This window comes from Dasypus novemcinctus, chromosome 3, assembly GCF_030445035.2.
Source record: "Dasypus novemcinctus isolate mDasNov1 chromosome 3, mDasNov1.1.hap2, whole genome shotgun sequence".
Taxonomy (NCBI): Eukaryota; Metazoa; Chordata; class Mammalia; order Cingulata; family Dasypodidae; genus Dasypus; species Dasypus novemcinctus.
Genome location: NC_080675.1, coordinates 178,774,116 through 178,801,318, shown reverse-complemented (window position 1 = coordinate 178,801,318; position 27,203 = coordinate 178,774,116). Strand labels below are relative to the sequence as shown.

At 43.9% G+C, this 27,203-nt stretch overlaps 1 protein-coding gene across 1 annotated transcript in view; it reads right to left on the bottom strand.

The window, feature by feature from the left end:
* OCA2 (OCA2 melanosomal transmembrane protein) overlaps positions 1 to 27,203 on the bottom strand; it is a 370,679-nt gene that overhangs the window by 153,512 nt on the left and 189,964 nt on the right. Inside the window, exons 20-21 of the mRNA XM_058290617.1 lie at positions 4,012 to 4,071; positions 3,327 to 3,431 (exon numbers count right to left, since the gene is read on the bottom strand). Of these exons, the coding sequence (XP_058146600.1) occupies positions 3,327 to 3,431; positions 4,012 to 4,071 (165 nt within the window). The remainder of the gene's footprint in view (positions 1 to 3,326; positions 3,432 to 4,011; positions 4,072 to 27,203) is intronic.

Below are 27,203 nucleotides of genomic sequence, written 5' to 3'. Positions count from 1 at the left end.
AAGTCAGGAAATGACAGGGGAAAGAAAATAATCAGCAAAGAAAAAGCATAGCCAATGGAAAACTCAAAATAAAATGGTAGAAATAATTCAAATCCATCAGTCATCACAATAAATTTAAACATGTTAAACTATTCTATTAAAAGACACAGATTATCTGCTTGGAATATTAAAAACCCATTTGCATACTGCTTAGAAAAACACAGCTAAAAAAAGGATAAGAAACAACAATTATAAAAGTGGAAATAAAGGTTGGGGAAAGATGAGCCAGGCAGAGACTCCCAGGAGAGACAGAGAAAGAGAGAAGGAGCCCTTCATCCAGGCACGTCAATAATGACCGTCCCGCACCTCACGGGACCATGAAGCACACTGAACTGCAAGGAGAAAGAGACTTTCAGGCCCCTCTATCAGAGCAGATCATTCGAAGTTGATCAGCGGTGCTAGAGAAGATGGAACCACACGGCTGATGAGCTTGTTTTAGGGTGCAGAGCTTGAGACCCTCATAGATCCAGAACAAACCTGGCCATATCCTTGGATGAAAGCACGTGCCACGGTTTCCCACCCCGACACCTGACAGTCCTATTCCCCGACCACACACAAGTAAAGGAGAAAGCAGTGGCGAAAAGACAACAGAACCCACAAGGAGGGAGGGAAAGTGGCACAAATCTTTTGTGGCCCGTACTTCACAACACCCTGCCTTCGGGCAGGGCCACATGTCCACTTCCAGCCTCAGGGAGGGAAAAGACGCTTGGCACATGTGTGTGGGGGGGGAGTTGAAACAGGTGGTAGAAGAGAGAACTTCAGCTACAGCTTGACCTCCTAAAAGTAAAACAAACGCAGAAAGACCTACGGTGAAGAGGAGAAAAGGTTCAGGTTGTGCTCATATGGGGAGGTGAGCACGTTGATAGTTGTGATACTCTCTTTGGGAATTCCCTTGATTTGTTTTTAAATTTTTGTCATTTAAAGTTAAGTTCTAAGTAGTTATTAAAATTTGGGGAATGAAAATGTTGGAAGTGTCACTTTTTAGAAAGCAAAGCAATCTAAATTTCTAACAGTAGGGGAGTATGTTAAATAACTTGTGATGTCACCACAAAATAGATAAAGCAATGAAATGGTGTTTCATGTACAAACATGGCCTGATGCTTATGTTAAGGATTTTACTATCAAATTTTAATACATTTTATATTTCAATTTTATTAAAGGTATTAGAGTGAAATTTTATTCCATTGTAAACGTAGGATATAAAATGTTATATATTGCACGCTATCAACTACGTTTTTTAAAAAGCTATGCAAGAAAACAGACTAGCAAAAAATGCCTGGAGTTCTCTCTCCTTGATAGAATTGTTGGTAATTTCTTGTCTTTCCTTCCCTTTCCTTGTTTTCCAAATTCTCAAGATGAACATATTGTTTACAATCAGAGAGCTAAATCAATTTTATAAATATTGTTATTTATAAATGTAGTACATTTATATCCTTTACCCTCCACAGACCACCAAATCTGTTTCAATTTAGATCCCACCACAGCTGCAAGTCAAGGGATAACCTCTAATTGTTCAAAACGCAGGAATAACAAGCTTGTATTTTTCCTCCTCTGGTCCCAGGTTGAACTCCACTTACCTCCTCCGTTCACCCCAGTCCTGAGCCTCCACCAGCTCCCTCCCTGCCTCTCTCCCAGTACAGAAGAGCCCAGGTTCTGGGGGCACGGCCGGCCGCAATTCCTTCCTTGACCTGCCTTTCTCTCTACTTCTCCCTTCGCTGCCCCCAGGCCCAAACACATCAGTCCCAGGCTGGGAGAGGCCAGTGCAGCCCTTCACCTTCACCAGGGCGGAGGGGGTGGGAGGGCTCGGCCCTAAGTGACCCTCAAGCTGAGCTTGAGAGAGGACGTGCGTCCTGCCCCTAATGCGCCCCAGATGGCAGGGCCACGAGGGCGAGCAGTGGGGGCTGGCTTAGCAATCCTCGTAGCATGCTGCACAGTTGGACAACACAGCAAACAGACCTGGTTTCGTCGGAGAAAAGGTGGCACGCGCAAGCAGGCTCGTTGTCCGAGAGTTCTCGGGAGCAGCCCCAGGTGCAGCCAGCCTGCCTCGGGCGGCCTCCGGGAGGGCCTGCCATGGTCCACCTGCTGGGTCCCGGGCACCCCAGCCCGAAGACAGCAGGGGCCTCCGCGCTCAGACAAGGATAGCTATCTAGCACCTCTAGGCCACCTCGAACGTGGGACTCTGGGAGCAACAACCCAGGAGCGCATTCAGAATCAGTAAGCCCATCCCAGGACCAAGGGCTGCAGCTGGGGAACTAGAGCTAACCTGGGCGACAACGGAGGTGCCAGGCCTCTAGTGCGTGCTGTGGCTCCCAGCCTGAGCCCACCCTGAGAGGGGAACCCGCTGCTGAGGGGGGCCCACGCTCTCCTCCCTGCCCAGGCTCCCTGACTCTGTTCTTTGGTCATAACAAATACAAGGTGACGGACGTCGTGGGAGCCCTTCTCCCAGCTTTGCCACGGGCGGGATGGGAGGGGGCTCAGGTTCATGAAAACGTCAGAGGAAACTCCCCGTCTAGTGAGCAATCAAAGGGCGGCCGTGCAGCTTGTCCTCAGCGTCCAGCACGTGGCGGGGCTCGGGTCTGGGGCAGGACCCCCGCTTCTTGTCTCTGTGCCCGTCTTTCCGTTGTCACACCCAGGGATTGGCAAGTCTTTCACCGAGCCGAGCAATGAACGGGGTTGGAGTGAATCCTCTGTGCGGGGAGTGGGCCCGTCGGCAGGGGGAGGCCTCTAGGGTGCACGCCCACCCTCAGCGGGGCGTCGGGACCACAGCGAGAACCGAAGACAAGGGAGCCACCCATGCCGATCCGCCTAAGTGTCCCCTTGCGCATTCACAGGCAGTAACGGATAAAGCCACCACCTGTCCTCTGATGTCTTCTAATTTCCTTTTTTAAGAAATGGAAGCAGTCTTTTCAGAAGCGGGACCCCAACATAACCGGCCCCCCCTGGACACAGCCCCTGCCCGGGAGCAGGCTGTGGCTCTCAGCACACCGGCCCCAGGGCCACCACGTTCTGTCCCCTGCGCTGGTGACATGGGCAGAGGGAGAGAAGGCCTCTGCTTGCCCGAGGGCACAGCTCCAGGACTGCTGGGGCCGGGGGCTGAGCCCGGCACCCATGGAGGGGCGAGAGCAGGCTGTGGCTCTCAGCACACCGGCCCCAGGGCCACCACGTTCTGTCCCCTGCGCTGGTGACATGGGCAGAGGGAGAGAAGGCCTCTGCTTGCCCGAGGGCACAGCTCCAGGACTGCTGGGGCGGGGGGCTGAGCCCGGCACCCACGGAGGGGCGAGACTCACCATGGTGGCGGTGAACGGGATGTTGTCCATCAGCGAGGAGGCCAGGGCCGACACCCACACGAGCAGCGCGACGGCGGCCGGGAGGCGCCGGTCCTCGGGAACCATCTGGAAGGCGGGCGAGAGCAGCGCTCAAACCCCGAGGGCACCGAGCCGAGTCGAGCCACGCGCCCAGGGTCTGCCGTCGGGGGCATGTGAGGCGTGGGGGTGCCAGGGAACCGCCCCTCTTGACCCAGGACAGGGCAGCCCCCACCCAGCCGCCCCGACTCTCAGACCGGGACCCTCGGGCCGGAGCTCTGCACAGCCACTGACCGGCGAGCGCTCCCAAGCCACCCCCAGCCTCCCGATGGAGGTGCAGGGAAGACGGTGACGTGCAACAAGCTGCCGTCATCCTCCGCGTGCCCTGGACCTGGGTATCTGCAGCATTCGTTTTCTCAAACCCCCGTCTTGACTGCTCTCCTCCTTAGACAGGTTTAAACTAAAGGCTTGGAGCAAACTAGCGTGCCTCTGTAATTATATATTCTTCGGGAAAAAGTGTCCCTTAATCTCTAGACTGCACAGGATAAAATAGGTTCCCTGTGGTACTTTGTCACATAATTAATGTGACCTATTCTTGCCAGATTTTATTTTTTTTACAAAATCAAGGGCAAAGTGACTAGAGCACATTATATTGCAGCATTTAATGTACCTTGATTAGCAAAGCAGTCTGTTCTCCGACATACTCTATTAAGTGGAGCTGTGCCAATGCCTAGAAGAAAAGCATCAAAGGAGAGAATCAGCTTAAAAGTGAAAATAAACATGCCTTTAAAATGAAAAGAAGTGGCTCTAAGGTAGGCCTAGATGCCTGCATTTTACAAAAGGTCAGACTCCGCTACATCGTCCATAAGTAATTTTCTATCCGATAGGCACGCTGAAGATTCATCAAGCAAAACAACAGCGGCAGAGGCAACGGACTTCTTGTTGACTGGTGTGGATGTCGGTGTTAATTTTAAATTCAAGTGGCAGGCAATCTCTTCGAGATCTGTGTAGAGGAGGGCTGAAAAGCTGTGCATAATGAAAGGCCGCTCCACAGAGAAGGTCTGTCAAGTACGCTGCATTGGAAATTTCTTTTCAAAATTGAACATCATGGTTAGCGTCCAAAAGGAAAGAAAATGCATGATTCTTATAACCCTCAGAAAAGGAAGGGAAGGTTTCTTTAACTGAAGCATGTGACTAATTTCACAGTACCCTAGATTTGGAGAATTGTCTCAAGGGCCAGGTAGAAAAAACCTAAGAAGGAGAAAGGCGCAGCACAGGGGCTGATCCACAGGGGCTGCTGCCTCGTCCTGGCATCAAATGGGACCCTGGCCCTGAGTTGGCCAACTCCTCTCCAGGGCGACTCCTTCACAGTGCCTTGATTGTCCCCAGTGACTAAACACTGAAAACATCAGCTTGAACATGTCTAAACAGAAGTTTAAAATTCCCGAACCATGTGTTTGATTGTCAGTTAACCTTCCTTTAAGAGCTGGGGAGCCCAAATGTTGGGTCTTAGTTCACAACTCTCAATCAAGTTGGCTTATCGTAAGTTGGCTTGGCAGAAGGCCACCCTCTTTTGGAGCATGGTACCTCAACCTCAGCACCAGTCACATGTGGGGCAGGAGACTCCTTTGTCCTGGGGGCTGTGCTGGGGTGGAGGATGTCGAGCATCCTGGCCTCCCCTCACTAGATGCCAGTGGCATCTCCGCCCCCTCCCCTCGTTGCACAAACAAAAATGGCTGTAAACATCGCCGAATGTTCCCGGGGGGACAAAATCACCCCCGTTGAGAACCACAGATTATGAGCAACCCAAATTTTATTTAAATAAACACCATTTTCCAACTTCGCCAAAAATAGTTAATGTAGCCACACATATATGTTCTTTTGTTATACACTATTGACTAAAATAAATGTCAAAAGTCTAAAGCAGATTAAAAGATTCTCCCAGCTACCAAATAGAGATGATTATACATGTGTGCAGGCATGTATGCTCACGGGTGTGTGCACACAAGGAAGGTGCAGTATTATGGGCACATCTGGATCTGTGCTGTAAGACAACTGCATACATGGAAGTGTCATATGGCTGAGTTCAAAATAATTGATGTCAACTGAAAAAAGTCCAGATAGGAAGAAGATGCAAACATCTACTTAGTACTCTATAAAATGGCAAATGAACTATGTATCACTTCCCTCTATCGAGCCTAAGGATTTAAATATATAATAGATATTTTACATTTCAAAAAACAGAAGTTCATGTATGCTTGAGGATTAAATGATATCACTTATCTCTGGCCATCAATTTACAAAGTGAAAAGATGTTTGTGTAATATGATAGAAATCATAAATAAATGAAGCATTGCTATTCTGTTGTAAAGAAAATAATGAGCTGATTCAGCAATGATCGAATGTCCCTGCTCCGCTGAGATAAGACGACGTAATAAATCAACTACTATCATTTCTTTCAAAATGATAGACAAGGAGATCTAAGGGTCCCTTCTGCAGCCCAATAGAACCTAGATAAAAACACACTCAGAGAATCCCCCTCATCATAAAGACATTTTGTGGAGGTGGCTGGGAGCTGCAAGACTTTGGCAAGACTTTGGAGCACTGAGGCTTTGGCATTGCAAGGTTTTAGGTTGAAACTAGGATTCTTACGCTGAGCTGAAATCCTTGAATGAGTCTAAAATGGGGCTAAAATTATCCCTTGGCATCCAGCAGAAGTAGACACAATGGCTTGGGAAGAAAACATCCTAAATTTAGGCCATCTGCAGTCCCACTCAAGATCTAGTAATAAGATTACAGCCCAAGAGCAGCATGGACACAAGATGACAATCACCTTGAATGGGAGAAAAAGCAATCAAAATAGATTTAGATAGACCCCAAACTTGCATGAATTAGAATTCATAGATGCAGAATATAAAAGAGGAATTTCATTTACAGAAACTAAGAGTTGAAGAGTATAAAGGTACCAATTAACATTACATCCTTTTTTAAAGGAAATCTATTTTTTTAATAAACTATTTTATTGATGGTTTTAATATCCCACCCCTGAGATGGCTCCCTCATGTTTGCTCATTGTTTATGCTCGTTGTTGTCTGCTTGATGTCTGCTTGTTTTTTCTTTAGGAGGCACCAGCAACCAAACCCAGGACCTCTAATGTAGGAGGCGGGCATACAACTACTTGAGCCACATCCATTTCTGCTCATTTGTTTTTGCTCTTTGTCTACTCATTGTTTTTGCTCATTGATTTTTATGCTTAATGTCTACTCATGTTTGTTTGGCTTCTTTAGGAGGCTCTAGAAACTGAATTTGGGACCTCCCATTTGGGAGGTGGACACTCAACTGCTTGAGCCACATCTGCTCCCTAACAGTACATCTTGATGAGTTAAGGATGTAGGTTTTAACATCAATAGTGAACCACTAAAAGAATAATAAAAGACTGTATAACTGCCAAAAAGGGAAAGATACAACTTTAAATAATTCTCAATTTCAAGAAAGGAAACTAAAAATAAAAAATTTAAAAGTAGTACTAAAAAATGATGACTGACTTAAATGTAAATATAATCAAAATACCTATCAAAACTTATGAGATGCAACTAAAGCCATACTTAAGGGAAATTTATAGCTGAAATATATATCTTGGAAAAGACAAACATGCATCTCCAGAAGTCAGACAAAAAATAACAACAAATTGAACCAAAGTAAGTAGAAGAAAATAATGAATCTAAGAGAAAATAATAAAATAGAAAGCAATGTACAATTGAAACTGTTTTTATAAGACTAACATAATCAATATACTAAAGAGGAGACATAAATAGAGAAAGATGACATAAGTTGCCAGTGCCAGCAGTAATAAAGGGATAATCACTTAATTTACTACCATAAAACAGAGAAAAGTAAGAAAATACAAAAAAAAAAAAGAATATCAATTAATTCATTCTCTTCTATTTTTGAAATGGTTATCAGTTGATTGAGCACCATTTGTTGAAAGAATTTTCTTTTCCCTATTGAATTGCTTTGACACTTTTATTTAAAATCAGCCAACCAGACCAGTGACATCAAAGAAAAAGATGGACTTAGGGAGCTTCAAGAATCAGTCCTTCCACAGAAACAACCATTAAGCTAGCAAAAACAGATGGAATCAATTTTTTAGAGCTCTGGAATCCAATTTAAACACACACAAACAGAGCAACCAAGGGAGTGCTTAATGAAGAGAGCGGCTGCTAAACTTGGTAAAAAAGCATTGTGAAATTCTGCTTCCATTCCACCATACCCCATTCTCCAGCTTGGTAGCAACCACGGGGATATCAGCTTGAGTTCCTGGTGCAAATTGCTGATGCAAGGAGGACAATATGAATCTCAATCTCAGAAAAAGTGTATTTGTGTGTTTTGACCTATCAGACAGTCCCCAAAGGACCAATGTAGGTGATTACATTGTATATAGAACCATTGTGTATATTGTTGAAGTTAATTGGTATCAAAGCAAATGAGATTGTTATAGATTTAAAATGTTATATGTAAGCCCCATGGGTAACTTCAAATTAAATATCAGAAAATATGGAAGCTCATAGAGAAAATTAGAGTTCAGTTTGCCAGGAACATGGAACAAGAGGATGAATATTTAATGCATAATGGGTGTAAGGTTTCTATTTGAGGAGATGATAAAGTTGGAGTAAAGGAGAGTGAGAGTACCATAATATTGTAAATGTGATATATCTCCCTGAATGGGAATAAATGGGAGTAGTTGGGATAGGAAAGTTTATGTTGTCTATATGCCCCACAATTAATTTTTCAAAGAGACAATTACAATTAAATGTAATATATAATCCTGGAAGGGATCTATCAAGGGAGGAGGAAAGGCTTAAAAGGGCATTATTGGGTATACGAAAAAAATGGAATATAATCTATAAACTTTATATCAATACTAAATTTATTGAACTTGATAACTGTACTTAAGGTAGTTATAAAAGTGAATATATTTGTTCTTAGGTAATATACATGGCAGTATTAAGTGTTCAGATAGCAATGATATATACAATCTATGCTCAGAGAATGGAAAGAGAAAGAGAAAGAGAGAGGAAGGAAGGAAGGAAGGAAGGAAGGGAGGGAGGGAGGGAGGGAGGGAGGGAGGGAGGGAGGGAGGAAGGAAAGAAGGAAGGAAGGAAGGAAGGAAGGAAGGAAGGAAGGAAGGAAGGAAGGAAGGGAGGGAGGGAGGGAGGGAGGGAGGGAGGGAGGGAGGGAGGGAGGGAGGGAAAGAATTATATGGCAAATGTGGCAATACATGCTTTAATTGGTGGATCTCAGTGTCTAGAGAGATAAGGGTATGTAGAGTTCTCTGTGTGGGATTTGTACTATTTTGTAACTCTCCTGTAAGTCTGAAAGTGTTTCAAAATAAAAAGTTTTTAAAAAGACATAATAAACTTATGCAGCAAGAGACAACAAATGGAACAAAGAGCAGACACAGTCAAAATCCTAGGTAGAAAGAGGATGAGGAGGAGGGTTTCTGTGGAAATAAGGGCTCTGAATGGCTGGTGCATGCACTGGAGAATATGGAGTGAAATGTTCCTGCCCGTGACCAGATGTACAGTCAGAGAAAACCTGCGACGACCCTAGGCATGCCGCTCTGGTGGAACTATGGGCTCATGCAAGCAGGAAGTAAAGATGAAGGCAGAGTTGTAAGAGGTATGGCTTAATGTTGAAGAAGTGACCCAACTCAAGCTGCAAAGACTTTGAGTGTTTTTCTTTTCTTTTGGTTCTAGGTGTTTAAGTAAATCTCTTGTCAGGTCACTGGCTGACCACTCAAATAACAGAACAGAGATTTAAGTGACCACACATGACAGGGAATACAGTCTTTACAAAAATAGTTTGGAAAAGTCACTAAACAAACAACAGTAACCCTCGACGGTCAACAACAGCAAACACTGTGAAAAGGGGAAAATATTATTTCCAGATTTATGTAATTAAAATATTCTAAATGGTCACTTTTCATCAAAAAATTTCAAGGCATAAAAAGAAACAGGAAAGTACATCTAGTTTATAGGGAAAAAAGATAAACGTGAGGAAGGACAGAAATTGGACTTTCTAGACAAAGATTTTAAATCAACTATCTTAAATATAGTCAAAGAGTGAAAGAAAACCAGGAGATGGTGTATGAACAACTAGAGAATACATTTTAAAGAAAAGAGCTAGAAATTGTAAAAAGGAACCAAGTAGGAATTCTAGAGTCGAAAAGAACAAGACTGGAGTGAAAAAAATTCACTAGAAGGGTTCAACAGCAGAATTGAGCAGAAAGAAGAAAGAATCAATGAACTTGAAGGCAGGATAATTGAAACTAAACACACTAGAAAAAGAATGAAGAAAAATGAACAGAGCCCAAGACACCATCTGGCCTATCTACACATGCATTAAGGAAGTCACAGAAGTAGAAAATAGAGAGATAGAGGCAAAAAGAATATTTAGAGGAATAAAGTAGGCCTGGTAGAAATTTATTTTCCAAAAATATGCTTCTTGTCATTTTGCTCCATCACTAAAAAATTAACCCAAAAAAGTAATCCTATAGATTTTTATATTCCATGGAAGGGAAATATTAGGAGTGACATTAGTAATGATGAAAAACACTAAAGTAAAAGATTCATTTTTTAAAAAACATTTATTGTTGTTTTCAACAATGATATTGCTGTATATATTGTTTTCACTCATTTAATTCCATTTTTTAAGGAGTTAGTTTCTATATATGCTATTTTTATTCCAAAGGCAAGAAGAATGAGCCACTGGTGTTTCTAAACTTGCAACTGAACACATGGGTGGTCACTCAGTACCCCTTCGGGACAGAGCACACACAGGCCACCGTGTTCTTACCAGCTGCCCTGCCACTGATTTCTGCAGGGAATAAATGTCCTCTCACTCATTCACATTGTGTCATTTCTCAGTTGTCCTTAAATTTAGTCAAAGCAGTTGAGAATGTAAGAGCAATGTTTTTGTGTTATATGCCTGAAGTCTGTGAATAAAAGTAACTTATGCCAAGGAGTATCACAAGAAAATGATGGATAGCCAAGGAGAAGTTGGACAGCTGAAATGAAGCCTGGCTTGGAATTTGGCATAAGTTATTGATTATTAACATGAAAATAGTACATGCAACCCATAAATTAGAGACTTTACTTGGATATTATTAGCAATATTATTATTTTCAAAGACAGAAGCTTGGCACAGCTAAAGACATAATCACTGGCAGAGACACAAATCACCTTTACAAACCACCCAGACCCCCAAAGAAGGAAATGAACACAAAACAGGAAAGTGCCTGCATGTAAAACTCATCACTTAAGAACCAGGAAATCTTCAAAGCTTTCTAAGATTGTGAGAGATAACAAAATTATTTCTTCTCTTTCTTCTTGATTTAAGATTCTGACAAAAATATCCTCACAATAAGCCTTCCTAGATGAATCCATCTGAGAACCACGCTCTACATTAATATGGAGAAAATCGATAGAGATGGCTGCTAGAGCTCTGGACACGTTTTGGTTTGTAAAAATAAGTATTTTTAAAATGTGCAACCTTCATAAATTAACATTCCATATTGTTCAGTTTCATTCATTCTTCACTTGTTCAACAAATATTGAGAACTTACTATGTTCTAAGTCTGTTATCAGAATGAGGATGCAACAGTGACCAAGAGAGAAACAGTCTCTGTCCTCTGGAAACCTACAGTAAATGCAAACAGACCAAAAACGAACTTACATATATATAATATACATATAATATATACATACACATACACAAACACAAACATATATATGTGCACACACACACATATAGCTACATAGAATGCAAAACAGATAACGTTCACTCAGGAGGAAAGGAAAGGAGGTTGAGGAAATAAGAGTTGATGGACAGGCTGTCTCCATGGAACCAGGGACCTCCCCGAGGACGGCTCTTTGAGCAGACACTGCACTGGGGTGAGATAGCACCAGCCACACTTGGAAGGAGCCACACCTGTCCAGGTAGGTGACAGGTGCAAAACACACATTCATGTAGCAGCAGGAAAGCCACGGAGCTGGGGTCCAGCAAGCAAGGGGACAGGAATGGGAAGAACTGGGCGAGTGCCACTCCCAGCCAGGTCTCTCTGTAAGCCATGAGTGAGACTCTGCGTTTTATTCCAAGGGCAAAGGGGACAACAGGATGTTGCCCCAGAAAACCAAATTCTATTGCTCTTGCCAGAGGTTCTAAGAACACAGATGATGTTTACAGCAGTGCAGGGCATTGTCTCTTCAAATGTTTTCCCAAATAGATCCAAGTGGCACTCGAGGGCTAAGTTTCAAGATCACAAAGCAAAGGAGAAGCAATGTCTCATTCAAGATTCAAAACCAAAAGCCTGTCTGAGAAGTGGGTAAACCTATGTAATATTAGAATTTATAGAGAAAGAAATGTCTAAATGTGTTGTTTAATGTTTTAAGCTAACAAGAGAATACAAATATAATCTATAACTCCAAAACTCTGGCAACTAAATCCAAAGAATTTTAATGTACCGAACATAGGAAATAGAGAATATTTTTAAATTCAGTCTAGTCATGCATTCTTTAGTAGAAACAAATTTAAAACCAAATTACAGAGAGTTTGAAAATAAAAGAATAGGCAATTTCAGGGGAATTCCAGTCCAGACAAGGTGTTGCAGACTCCTTTCTCCCAACCGAAGCATGACGATAAACACTGGACTTAAAGAAAACACAAGCAAAGGAGAATCTGGAAGGTGGTAAGAAGCTGAGCTGATCCTGGAGGAACAGCCCAGCAGAAGGACACCTTACATGCCCCAGAACCACCAGTTTCCCAACCCTCAAGCAGCAAAACAGGCCCCTGTCCAACTCATTCCTCCACAGAAGGACAGGGGGTCTCCTGGACAATACCAGGCACCCAGCCTCCTTGGGGGGGGCAGTAGGCACCCCAGTAGCAGAAGCATCCAAAGGAGGCAGTCGCCATTCCCAAGGGGCCTAAGCCCCTCTCCACCAGGAGGCGGCAGGTGGACAGACAGGGCCAGCCCCCCACGTCTGGGAAGCTTCTTTGTCCCCCCAGTCCTGACCCCCAGCAGCACACGGTACAGGGTGCCCTGCAGAGACCCTGGCCACAGCCCGGGCCCAGCAGGGAACGCCTCGCTGAGCCCGAAGCTGGGACCCTCTTCCCTGCCAGAGACACCAGGGCAGCCGGGGGGCCCTGGCGGGGGTCTCCCACCCCGGCACACAGCTTGGGAAGCGTCCATCGGCCCCACAGGAAGGCAAGCTGAGACACCGCCTGGCAGGCGGGTCTGGGAAACCCCTCAAGCTCCCTCGGGCAGCAGCAGGGAGCAGTGGGAGCCCAGGGACAGGAGAGTCACCAACAGCCAAGTCAACGCTGAAAGGCCTCTGACAATTAAAGTGTCGAGAGCCACAGCCCACCAGCGGAGGCCACGGCCCACACACTCCATTTCAACAGGGGAGTGCCTGCTAAAGTAAAATATTTAGGTATGTCGCAGAGTTTCTTACCATGATAGAGAAAAATATCCAGGGAACCATTAAAACCTACAAATCCTATCAGGACCCAGCAAAACCACAGCTTCACTGAAAAAAAGACAACTGAGGCCAACTGAGATCAATCAAAGCTCAAATATCAAAAAAGCTCCCATTAAAAAAAATCCCCAGGTTCAGGTGACTTCAATGGAAATTTTATCCAACTCTTCACAAAATTTTTGTTTCAGTAACAACCTTTTCCAGGAAATAAAAGAGGAAGATATACTTCCCACCTCATTTTATAAGGCCAAGTCAGACAAAGATAGTAGAAAAAAGAAAGCAAGGGACCACTATATCTCATGAACTTAGACACAAACATTCTTAACAAAATATTGGCAAATTTAGAGAAGTATGTTGAAACTCAAAGCAACCGTTTGCTCATTTGTACAACATATCACGACTGATGGGATATGGTGTGCTCCTTTTGCTGGACAAAAGATAAAGACAGATGCTACCAGGCTCGAGTGGGGGACTGTTCCGTGGCATCCCCCCCTGGCCTCTCAGTCCACTCTCCAGCCCTCTCCACTCTGCTCTTGGTACCTGAAAGCTGAGCTCCCTGTCCTGGGCCCGTCAAGCTCTCTGGTCCCTCTGGAATCCAGGTGGGTTTGGCCAATGGAAGACGCTGGCAGAAATTGGTGTGTGGGAGGAAAAAGAGGCCAGAGGATTTATGCCCTGGCTCCTTCCCCGCTAGGCAGCAGGTCAAGCATGAGGCACCCTGCAGCCCGGGGGGCTGAGCGCCCCTCCAGAGCTGCAGCTCTCACTTCTGCCCTCCACCCCTCCAGGTCTGGGTTTCCCACTGTAATCCTCCAGACAGCAGCCTCGCTCTTTTCCCACAGCCCAACCTCTCAGTGCATAATGTCGTTCTAGCTGAGGTTCCACCCAGCCACCAGGGTAGAAGAAGAGTCACCCAATGCTCAAAGATAGTTGTTGCTGAGCTGTTTCGGGTGGAAAAGCAGTATAAAATAATCCAAATCTTAACAAAAGAGAGACGACTCATTATGACATATCCCAGCAATATAACCTTGTACAGGTTTTTTAAATGATGCTAGAGAGTCACATTTATATAAGAAGGCTTTTTAAAGTAGTCTACAAAAAATATTTATACTTATGATGTGGAAAAAGTCATTAAAGCATATGCATAAAGTGATTCCAATTTTATTTAAAAAAACAAACATACATACACAAGATAGGAAGGATATACACCAAAATATTAGTAAGAGTTATCAATGGTGCTTAATTTACTGGTATTTTTATTCTTTTTTGCTTATCTGAATTTTTGAATTTTAAATAAGCATGTTTGAGCAGTATACTCTTTCTGTTAATATTAAAATTCTGTTCATGTTAAATTTTTAAACTCTCGATTGGAAATGAAAGTCTTTCCATAATTACACATTTTGTTCTTTGCCCAGAAGATGAGGCCCTAGCTAAGATTCTCTCAGAGAGAATCAAACACACCCAGTTGTAAGTGCCTATTGGGAAAGATTTTGTTGTTGCTATTATTCAAACATGCCACATGTAGGCCACCCTGAGAATAACATATGCAGTTACCTGTACATAAGTAATAAAACAGAAACAAACCCAAGTGAACCTGTCCTTCCAAAGAAGGAAATGTGCAGGTAATTATTTCAGGAGCTCCATTTTTCATTTTGCCATCATTGTAATAGCAACAATCTTAAAATATTGTAAGAGTAGCTCACTATCCATGATAAGTTCTCATAATTAAACCCGATGCAAAAGAAAATCATAATTGGTGCATAAATTCACAATCTCTGTCCCATAATTACCTGTCAACAACATTAACACCGAATTCAGTCACGCAGTTCTATCTATAAACCCATGGTCACCGATACACAGAAATCAGAAGTAGAAGGAAGGAAATCAATATAAATCCAAGTAATTAAACACCTTTAAAAAAAGTCTACCATATAGAACTACGTGCATTTGGAGGAGAGACCCTGGAGAACAGGGGAAGGCACGGATCACTGAGGGCGACCGCAGGCGCTGGGTGTGGAATTGGCCTTGGAAGGAGCGCCGTCTGCAGGGTCCCTGGAGCTGCCCTCCCCTTGCCTCCTGGCTGCGTGGCAAATCCCCCGCTGCCCGTGCCACCTGAGGGAGAGAGCCGGGGACAAGGGGAGACCGCCCTGGCCCCACTCGACGCCACAAGGAAAACATCCTTTTGTAGAAAAGGAGTGTCCAGCAGTGGCACCTGGCAAAGCCAAGAGGAGGTACACGGAAGGTGGGCGCAGAGACAGCTTCTACCTGCCCGGCCAGGCCCCCCCCGGAGCCGCCAGGTGAGCGCACCGCAGCTTCGGCGGTGGCTGGGGACGTGGCTCCCTGGAGAGCGGAGAGGACACGCAGGGGACTGTCCGCCACGGCGGCGCCCTGACTCGCCCCCCAGCCCGCCGCAGGTGGTGGCGCAGGTCCACTGTGCAAACCCGGCTGCGGCCCGCTGGCCAGGGGGCGCCCCTGCGGCCGCTGCGGCTCAAGGCGCAAGGCTGTCGGCGAGCCAGGGGCTCGGGGGGCCAGGAGGCCAGAGCTCCCTGCCCAGAGGCCACCCTGGCTGTCCTGGGGTCAGCACGTCTGACCTCGAGCTGCACTCTTGAAATGAAAAGGCTCTATTATGTAATCGCTAATGTTCCCTCCTGTGGAAATCTACTAAGCACAGCCCTGGCTGTGTGCTGCAGAGCTAGCGTGGAAACTACCAGAGGCCCTTCGCTTGCTTCAGAGCACGTAATGCTGGCAAATTCCAAACTCATAAAAGAAGAGCGGTTATTTCCTATTCTCTAACAAAGAGGGGCTTCTGAGGGAAATTAAAATATATGAAATGCTTTCCTTTTATGAAGCTCAGATCATTTCATAACTTTAGAAACATTAACATGTATCTATAATTTGATTTACTCAACAAATGATCATTCTTGGTACATTACATGTAACATATCTAGACCATAACTATAAATTGACTAACTGAATTTACTTTTGTAGTGCTTTTCTTTTTTTTTCCCCCCCCAAATCGAAGGATAAATTGCTGAATCATGAGATACCTAGTTCTTACATTGTTTCAGGTAACCTGAAAAAATAAAAAATCAAAGAAAACCTTGTCCACAGAAGACACCACCAGCCTTGTAGCAGGTCACCATGCCTTCAGCATCTCCCGGGACACGCGTGGGCGCCCTCCTGGGGTCTCCCAGCCCTCCCCGAGGAGTCGGCCTCACACGCACAGTCACTGGGTGAAGAGCCACATGAGGCAGGCTGTAAGGGCATCGCTGGGTGGGGAAGGGAAGTGTCTGGCTTTCGTGCTCTCCACCAGGCCACTCTGGAACACACACCCGTTCGTTCTCCAAGTAGAAGTCAGTCTTGTCCCTTTGGAACACACTCCTGCTCACTCCAGGTAGCCTCTCCCCACCGTGGGGGCGAGCATGTACACCCGGAAACCTCCCCGAGAACGGGGCGGTCGGGGGACGAGAGGTGAATGGCGACGGTGGGAAAGTCTCTTTCGGAGACGCTCAACTGGGCTGACCTCCCAACACCACCCTGCGAAGAAGAACCTGCCCGGAAATACAGCTGAGCGGAGAGACCAGGTGTCAGGTTGGAGGGAAAGAGGGAGAGAGGACAGAAGAGGGCAGGAGGGAGAAACATCTGTGAACCCTTCATAGTCGTGCCTGAGCTCCTTAGTGAAGCCGGCTGGTAAGAGAGCGAATCGATAGGAGGATCTGGAACCCGGCAGGAAGTCCACGTGGACATCAATAACCCCCAGACGGCTGCTGGAGGAATCTTCCCACCCCCTACCCCCCCCCCCCAAGATTCTGCCACTCAGCAGAAGACTTCCTCTGGAAGCCAGGAGAAGCCCCAGATATTGCCCCCAAGACTTTATCACGGGACCCTCACGGGGTATTGATGGGTGGGGTAATCAATCAAAACGGCAAACAGCTGGGACTCCTCCCCTGCCATTAGCAAAGGGGTGGGATAATTAACAGTTCAAAAAGCAGGCGCAAGGCCTGCACTCTCTCTACCTTTGGACCCCTGTTCCTGCCCCCTGCATCCTGCTCTCGTGTTCCCCCCACCCCACCCCGCATGGGTCAACACGCAAGTAAAACCTGGGCATCTATAATCTATCCTGGGGATTGTAGCCTGCGAACCAGCCCACTTTATCACCTTTCAGCCCCTTCCTCTCTACCTGGGACCCCTGCTCTGTTATTTTCTCCCATTTCTCTTCCCTCCCTACCTGAATAAATTACTGGCCTCACTCACCTGACATGCTCTTGAAATTCATTTCTGCAGCACAGCCAAGAACTAAATAAAATCCGCTAACACTTAGGATCCATCCATTGGACTTCCCATGAATTTTGATCATTTCTCACCAATCTAGTCTATTCAACGAGTTTGAGTCCTCATTCTCCTGAGCAATTGTTGCTTTTTACAGGAGTATGTTTTGGTGGGAACATGGTGCATTGGGTAGACACAGGAAGCTTAGCTCTTACTAAGACAGCTGAGCGGGAGTCCAGGGCTGCCTCGGCGACCTGCCTAGGGGTACAGCAGACCAGGGCACTGCTTCAGAACAACAGGAGAGTCGGGGGCAGACAGGAGGAAGTGAAACACCAACCTGTGAGCTGTTGATCCAGCCAGGAAGGGCTCGCCCCCCCCACCCTGAGGTATCAGGCCAGGGCAGGACTCCTGGCAAAAGGTATCTAAGAGAGCAGACTTCTTCCTCCCTGCCAGCGCAGCTAGGTACATAGAGATGGGGGTGGGGGCTGCGCTGGGTCATCTAGGAGGGCGCTAGAAAGAGGAGTCCTGCAGAAACTCTTGAGTTTCTCCCGCCTGTGGCTGGAAGAGGCGCTTCCACCCCGCCCTCAGGACAAACAGCCCGAGTGGAGCGCGGCCTCCTCCTCCAAAAGGAGAGTGCAGTGACCTCCCTGGAGGAGCAGGGGTCTGTGAGGGTCTCTCTGCAGTTATTTTAGCCAGGCGAGCCCCCCCTTGGGTGTGGGAAGGGACACTGATGGACAGGGATGGGGGGCATCTCCTCAGGACAGGGTGCCGCGCCCAGCAGCCCGGGCACAGAGAGGGTTTCCATCAGAGAGGAGGCAGGGGAGCAGGGAGCGAAGAGGGGCTGGCGGGTTCCTGAAAAGCCCCGCCGACCTCAGGAGACACCCCAGCTCAGGGAAGAGCTCCAGCTAGCACATGCGGGGTCTCTGGCTCAATCCCTGGCCCTTCTCCGAGAAGCACTAGAAGGTTATCAAGCACCCCGTGCAACCTTCTGACAGGGAGCATATTAACATCCTTTGGATTAGCTTTTATTGGATCTCTTTTTTTTAAAAAAAAAAAAAGTGTCCTTTTTTACTTTCCTTATTTTACTCACTAAAATCTGGCTTAACACCTGCAGAGGACAGGCTGCAGGGTGACTGCTGAAGAGCAGCAGCCTGAGAGGAACGCCAGGGTGACGAGAAAAGGCTGTTTTCCCGTGTATATTTTTGTGCCGTGAGGCTCTTCCTCTCGCCCGCCCTCCCCGCCTCGCACTGAACGCCGCAGTCGTGCGCAGATCCACTCCCTCCCGTGCTCATTACAAAACAGACCTGCTCAGCAACTGGCCCCTGGAAAGCAAAACCGAGACGGGGCATTTCCAAGCACACCCACTCGCTAAGAGGCCATTGCTGTCCCTGAGAAGAGTTCCTGAAAAATCTTCTTTTCCAATACTCTGTTCACCGAGACCCCTCATCCCTCCCTCGCTGGTCCCATCTTCCAGGGGCCCCTTCATCTTCAGTGTGGCCTGAAGGGCGTGGGGAGCCGTCCTTCGTCATGGCTCAAAGCTTATGGAAGCTCCCGTTCCTGATGAGAAGCTCTGTAAGAAACTATTTCCACTTTCCATACCCCCACCCACTCCCACTCTCCACCTCCAGGAACTATTAATATTTGCAGAGCATTTTTTACTTCTGGCAACATGTTTTGTCATTCTAGAAGAACTTTTAAATTAATATTTGACAGTCTTTGTAAGCCATTTTTCATTTTCTTCCCCCTTAGAATAACACGCAGCATAAAAATTCTTTCATACACAAGAAACTGGTCTCACCTTTAATTAGGGGACTTTAAACAGACGGATGTCGCTTACTGGCTATTTGACATGAAAACGTTAAATTTCACCTTATGCATTCAGAGATGCTTAAACTCTCCCCTTTCCCTTTACTCAGCTTCAATATGAATTTTGTAGTTGCAGGGCAGTTTCTAACTCCCTTAGACTCCCGGTCTGCGTAGCAGTCCTGATGCTGCGAGGACCTTTTCAGCAGGAGCAGCAGCAGGTAGCACTCGGCTTGGCAGGTTCCTGCACACTCCTTCAATGTGCACACGGACCAAGCACAGGACTAAAGCTGGAGATGCGGGCGAAGGAGGCAGAGACCTGCTCCAGCAGCTGCGTGGTTGTTCAGAGGACACAGGTGAGCGAGTCCATGGTGAGAGCACGGCCCGCTCTACCACGTGGGGACAGAGCGCTCGGGAAGTCTTCCCAGAATGATACCCAGGATGGAGAAAACTGAGGTGCTGCCCAATGCAAAGCCTGGGATTCCCCCTTGACACAGACAAGGGGGCCGTTTCAGGGAACTGCGCCGAGGAGCTCAGGATGGGAAGACGCGGCCAGGACGGGAGGTGCCGAGGCGGCCGCAAACCTCAGCTGCCAGGGAGGAAGGTGGAACTGGTCCTGTAGGCTCAGGGGCTGCAACAGAGGAGGGACAGAGAAAGGGGCATGGGCATGAAGCACACGGCAAAGAGACCAGCGGAAAATCAGGGCTCAATGAGAGTTGGTTTCGAGTCCCTATTAGCACCATAAAAATGTGAAAAGTGCCGTGGGTGCACCCGAGCCCACTCCTGGGGATGCTGGAGAACCAACAGGGAGCGGGAGGTCACAGCGCCTGCAGGAGAGAGGAGGCAGCAGCTCCGGCCGCGCAGCCTCTCCCCACCTTCGCCCCCGTGGGCGGGCTGGCCTGGGGGCACGCTGTTGTCCCTGCGGGCCTGCCCTGGGGCCCCTGGGTGTTGCAGCATTCTTAAATGAACTTACAGTCATTCCCTTGTTGAAGATGGCAACACGGGTAGCAGAGGACAATGGGATGGCACAGCTGCTTATCTCCCAAATGTTCCTCTCCAAAAGAAAACCGAGCGGGGAATAGACAGTTCTACACAAAACCATCATCGTTACATCGCTTGGACACAAAGAGTGTCAAAACTGCAAATTATCTGTAACTGAGAAGAGAAAATACCACCCAGTCCCAACCCCCTTGCTCTTAGAGCGAGACCTCACCCCAGCCAGCCACCAGGCTCTCAGGAAATAGAGCAGACAGAGAGGGAGCGCAGGGAGGGTCAGAAGAAGGGCTGGCCAAGGTGATCTGACGTCCACCCGAAACACCTGACGATTGCAAAGGGGATTTCAAAGCAGGCTCCACTTAGAGGGGTAGGAGCCCTTTCAGTGGCAATCTTGGGAGCACACAGCTTCTCAGAGGAAGGGAAAAAAAGGAAAAGAAGAAAACCTTTTGTCAACTGAGTGTTTAAGGAAAAAAGGAGAACTATATGGGGACTGGCAACAGAAAAGTACTCGGCCCCTGCTCTGTTGAGAAGAGGGTGTCATCAAACAGGAATTGTTTTTTAAAAAAATACCATAAAATGAACAAGAGAAAATTAAGTTCATACAGAGCTTGGACAAAAAAATCAGGAATTCAAATTTCATACGTATTGGTTAAGAAGAATGCTCCTTCTAAAACAACTGGGAAGCAGAAGAAAATTACAAGTCAACACTTCAAAAAGAATTAAGTATGTTCAAACATTTGAAAATATAAACAGTCAACCTTGAATAGGAAATTAAAAAGCAGAGAATAGAAATGCACAAATAGGAAGAAATGAAAAGGGAGTTGAACTCTGGAAAGAAATAAAGAAAAAGACAAAGTTTTCCTAGAAATGACGAATGAATTACGAAGTACTCAAAAGAATAGACACAAATGAAAATATAATAAGGTGGAATTAAAGAAAATCAGCAAAACAACAAAGAGAGCAAAAATGACAAAAAGAAGTAAAAAGAGTGAAAGAGAAAGTATGGAAATGGGAAATAAGCAATGAAGGAATAAGATTTGACTATTGGAATCCCAGAATGAGAAAAACAAAATAGTGGAAAATATGTAAAACTATAATCTATGATACATATTTTTGTAGAACTATTATATTTCAAGGAAAAAAGACAAAGTCATCGAGGCCTGCAGGTAAAAACCGAATTAGACTGACATTATAGGCTTTCAAAATCAACAAGGTAGTAACGAGCAGCATTAGAAAAAGAAGAAAAAAAGATAAAAGTGTAAACTAAGGATTTAAATCCAATCACTCTGCCTTTCAAATGTCAAAACTACAGAAAAAACTTGTTTGTAAATCTTTGAAAATGAGTAGAAAGGGTGAAAGCACATCATGGTGTCTGTGACTAGCAGAGCTATTACATGGGTATAACAGTGGCTGAAAGGGAAAGTCTAAGGTCATGCATAAGACAATATGTCCTAGTAAAAACTAGAAAGAAAGCTTAAAAATGTAACATGGGACCATATACATAGTGAAACCTCACGTGAAATATGAATATGGGTAATATTGCATATATGACATTGTTTTTACAAAATATAAATACCAATAAGCTAGAGATATGAAAACAGAATAGCAGCTATGTATGGAAGGAGAAGCACAGAGAGACTGAGAGGTGATGAGTTTTGTTTATCTTTATTATTATTGGAATGAAAATGCCATAATAATGAATGAAATGATGAATGCACAACTATGTGATTATATCAATACCACTGATTGTACACTCTGGATAGACTGTATGCTTTATTAGTATTTGTTTAAAAATACATCTAAGATTAAAACCAAGACGTGGATTAGGGTGGAAGATTATTAACAATTGTTACATATTGCAAAAACAAAAGCTAGAAATAAAGCAATTATTAAAAAATAAGAGGAAATGGGAAATAGAAAGAAGAAACTGGAAAAATTTCATTCTCATATAAGCAGTCGGTTGGTGATAAGTGATACTGGAGAAAAACTGAAAAACCAGACAGCAAAAGTTAAATAGAGAAATAGCATACTAAGGTCATTAAAGAAGACATACACAGAAAAAGAGCAAAGAACACATTTCTCATACAGAAAGAAACATGGCAAGTTATTATATATGCATTACATAAAAATACAATGCCACAGTTGAGACTTAAAACATCAGCCATATCAATAAATATGAATGGACTTATTAACTCACTTTTTTAAAAGAAAAATATTTTCAACTTGGTTCATAAAATAAGACTAAATTATGTTCTATATACAAGAGACATGCCTAAAATGAAATGATTCAGAAAGGCTAAAAATAAAGGGGCTGGCTAATGTATTCCTGGCAAATGGGTGGGGCAAGGTGTAGCTATCCTAATATCAGAGAAAGCAGATGTGGCAGAGAAAGGTATTTTTAATGCTAAAAGCCACAGTTCACAATGAAGGCCAGCACTTATGAATATTTGTACACTAACACAGAAACAGCTTTTATGACACAAAAATGACAGGAGAGTCAGGGAATCAAAGACTGAAACACACAATAATAGGAGACCTTCACACACCTCTTCCAGTGTGAGACCAATCCCATGAAGGAGAAATAAGAGATAAAAGACCTAAACAACATAATCTATAGGGTAGAGCTTATGAATTTATATTGAGTTCTACACCCTTAAAATAGAGAACACACTTACTTCTCAAGTGCCGATGGCACATTCAAAAAAACTTGTTGAAGCATCATACAAAGAAAGCATCAGTAACTTCCATAAGATAGAAATATTAATAATAAGAATCTTTAGGTCTCAGTGCAATAAAAACAGAAATTGTTTGCAAAACACAGAAAGGCCCTTCTACATGGAAAGTTAAAAATCTTCTATTAAAACAACTCTTGGCTGAAAGGGAAAATAAAAACAGAAATTAAAAACAATGAACACACTATATACTAGAATTTAAGGGAATATTTAAAGCAGTGATTAGAGAAAAATTCTTTGCACTAAGCACATTTATCAGTAAAAAGAATTAATTCTCAATTTCCAAAAATTAGAAAACAAAACAAATTAGGAAAATAAGCAGAAATTAATGACATAGATAAAACAAAACAGTAGACTTAATGAACCAATTGTTTGATATTGAATAATTGAAAAATTAGAAAAATCACAAAATACCTTGATCAAGAAAAAATGTGGGACATAACCATTAAAACAGGAAAAAATTTTAATCATAAGGATTACTTTGTAGACCTCTGTGTAAATAAATTTTAAAACCTAGATGAAATGGATAGTTTCCTAGTGAAATAGAGATTACATAGATTAACACCATTTGAGTTAGAAGACTTACACAGAGCAAGTTCCAAAGTAATAGAGAAAGATACTTAGGAAATAACTAGACCACCCCACCTCCCACAAAAAAAAAGCACGAACCAGGTCCATGAAGTCTCACAGGGGAATTGGACCAAACACTCAAAGACCAGAGAATCTCAACACCCTATAAACTATTTTAGATCACTGAAAAGAAAGCAGATTTTCATAACACCTTTTAGGAAATAATCGTAACACTGATAGCTAAAGGAGATTAAGACTTTATAAACAGAGACTGCTTCAGACCAATATTATACATTAATGCCAATGCAAAATACTAAACGAAATAGTAGCACATAGAATCCACATAAAGAAAATAACACACCATTACCAGAGGCGATTTATTCCAGAATACAAGTTTGGCTCAATTTTAGGAAATTCATTAATATCATATACTCTATTACTAGATCTAAGAGAAAAATAGTACAATTATCTCCATAAATGCTAAAGAAGCCTTTGATAAAATCCAACACTCATTCATGTTTAAAACACTCAAGGAAACAGGACTTGAAGGACACTTTCTAATCCTAAAGCTAGTACTTTATTTAATACGGAAACACTAGTGGCATTCCCACTACAATCAGTGAGACAGAGGTCCTCAAGACCACTCCCCCATTTGGAGATTTGCTAGAATTGAGGATATAGTTGTACTCATGAATATCATTCATTACAGTGAAGGGGGGAGAATGCGCAGCCAGATCATAGGAAACTAAGACATAAACCACAGCCGTAGGAATCTCTGTGCAGGCTTCCTCATGCTCTCTGCCTGCCAAGAGAGGACACACAGGGTGCACTATTCCCCCAGGAGTGAAAATGTACCAGCAGACATGTGATGCTTCTGCCAGAGAAGCCCGTTAGAGACATACCGTTTGCCTATACCGTCTCGGCATAGTAAACCATCCTTGTTATCTAAGGAGTGGTGCCAATACTCCCCACATCTAAGTTCACTGATGCCAAAGACCAAACTTGCAGCAGTCTTAGGCCTGCTGTGTTGACCCTTTTTCTCCACTACCATTCATCATTAGACAAGGGAAATCAGTTAGAGGTGTAAGAATAAGTAAAGAGGAAGGAATACTATCTCCACTTGTAGATGATATGGTAGTGTACCTAGAAGACTCCAGAGAATCAATTATCAAACTAACTCAAACAGTAAATGAATTTAGTAAAGTAGTAGGATATAAGATTTAAAATCAATAGCCTTTATATTCACAAACAATAAGCAGTAAAGGACAAAATAATTGGTAGAGAAAGCACCATTTATAATATTAATGGAGAAGACTAAATACTTAGGAATAAATCTTTCAACCCATAAACCTCACTTCTAGGAACCTACCTGGGAGGTAACTTTGAATCTATGGAAATAGTCACTACAGCTGTTTTGTTGGAGTTTTTTTTCTTGTAATTTCCAAAAGTTGGAAACAACCCAAATGCCTCTCTGTGTAGGAAAGGGTATGAGTAAATCACGGCATGACCACAAAATAGAGCTACTACACAACTATAAAAAAAAGAATCAAGGAAATTTCTGTGAACTGATTGGAGGTGATTTCCAGGACACACTGTTAAGTACAAAGAGAAAAAAATGTGAAAAAGCATCTATACTCTGCTACCTTTTATGTAAGAAAGAATGGGATAATTAAAAATGTATCTGGTAGCAGATACATTACATTACAAGGTCATTCTACCTTGGTTAATTATCTACAGTATTTTAAACCAAACAGCTTAGAGATGATATGTACAAGGTACCAATTTCTGTTTTCAAATATTATACATTCCCAAAATAAGTATCTGCTCTTGGGCAATATTCTCTGTACATATTTGCTACAACAGATTGGATTTCTTTTTTTTTTAAAGATACTTAGATTATATAAATATCACATTAAAAAATATAAGGGATTCCCATATGCCTTGCTCCCCACACCTCCCACATTTTCCCACATTAACAACATCCTTCATTAGTGTGGTACATTCATTGCAATTGATGAAAACATTTTGGAACATTGCCACTAAGCATCGATTAAAGTTTACATTGTAGTTTACACTCTCTTCCACCCAATTCTGTAGATTATGGCAAGATACATAATGACCTGTACCTGTCATTGCAATGTCATTCAGGGCAATTACCAAGTCCCAAAAATGCCCCTGTATTACATCTGTTTTTCTCTCTTCCTGCCTTCAGGACCTTCCTGCCTTCAGAACCTCCAATATATGCAAATACATTGCAATATATAATGCAATATATTTTGTATGCAAACAGTTTCAATATAGTTTGAACTTCCTCTGCTAAATTGATGTTGATGCAATCCTTTCAAATGATTGCTTTTAAAAAGTTAAGTTAGAAAAATAAATCTATAGCAAGTGTTCTGTTGCAAAATTTAACTGTTACCATAGGAAATATCACATCATAGGAAGCTGTTATCCACCAGTTTTCAAGAACTTAATATTAAGTAAAAAGAAATCAACAGAATTGTACAAAAACACATTGTGCCATTATAATATGCATTAAGTCTATTTCTTTACAAAGGCTGAATTCCACAAGACGCTAACTTAAGGGTGAATTACTAACTTCTTGCTTAAGGGTGAATTACTAACTTCTAAAACATATGTAATTTGATTCATATGTTTTCAAATAGAGTTGTAGTTAATTCATACTATAATATCTGTGTGCTAGATGTACATGTTTTGTTTTGTTTTGTTTTCAGTTTAAAGTCATGAAGTTTTTAAAATCTTATTAAAGTTTCAATAAGAACTGGTCTCGTTGGGACAAGTTCTCAGGACCTCCCACCACCTCGGCGTTTTTCTGTCTGGCCAGCTCTCAACGTTGCCACACCTCCTCGGGCAGTCCCAGGCTGCTTCTCCCTCACCCGCCGGTGTGGCAAGTAGAAGAGGCAGCCTGGTCTGCTGGTGCTTTAACAGGACTCAGCGGTCTATGAGGATGTGGCCATGGACTTTAGCCAGGAAGAGTGGGCTTTGCTGGTATTGCTCAGAGATGCGATAGTGGGAAGCTTCGGGACACTGGCCTCAGCAGGATGATAATGGAGAGCATGTATTGATGAACATATAAGAGTACATCTCATGAGAAGCGGACTTGGCCCAGTGGTTAGGGCGTCCGTCTGCCACATGGGAGGTCCGCGGTTCAAACCCCAGGCCTCCTTGACCCGTGTGCAGCTGGCCCATACGCAGTGCTGATGCGTGCAAGGAGTGCCGTGCCACACAGGGGTGCCCCCATGTAGGGGAGCCCCACGCACAAGGAGTGCGCCCCGTAAGGAGAGCCGCCCAGCGCGAAAGAAAGTGCAGCCTGCCCAGGAATGGTGCCGCACACACGGAGAGTTGACACAACAAGTTGATGCAACCAAAAGAAACACAGATTCCCGTGCCACTGACAACAACATAGGCGGACAAAGAACACGCAGCGAATGGACACAGAGAACAGACAACTGGGGCGGGGGGGAAGGGGAGAGAAATAAATAAATAAATAAATCTTAAAAAAAAAAAAAAAAGACATGTGAGAATACTCAGTGAGAGAAACCCTCTGAATGTAAGGAATGTGGAAAAGCCTTCAGTTGTCCCTTATTCTTGCAAAGACATGTGAAAGGTCATGATACTGAATGTAAAGAAATTTGGCAAAATCTTTACTTGACCCTCATCCCTCACTTTATATAAAAAATTCATGGTGGAGATAAGTGTTACAAATGTATGGAATGTGGGACAGCCTTTATTCATTCCCATGCCCTCACTGAACGTAATAGAAATCACACTGGATTATGAGTGTAACAATGTGGAAAAGTCTTTCTTCATTCTTCAACCCTCACTGTCCATGTAATAAGTCACAAAGGAGAGAAGCCTTTTAAATGTAATGTGTTTGGGAAAGTCTATACCTGTTCCTCTTCTCAGGGTACACAAAAGATGTTACAGTGGAGAAAAACCTTATG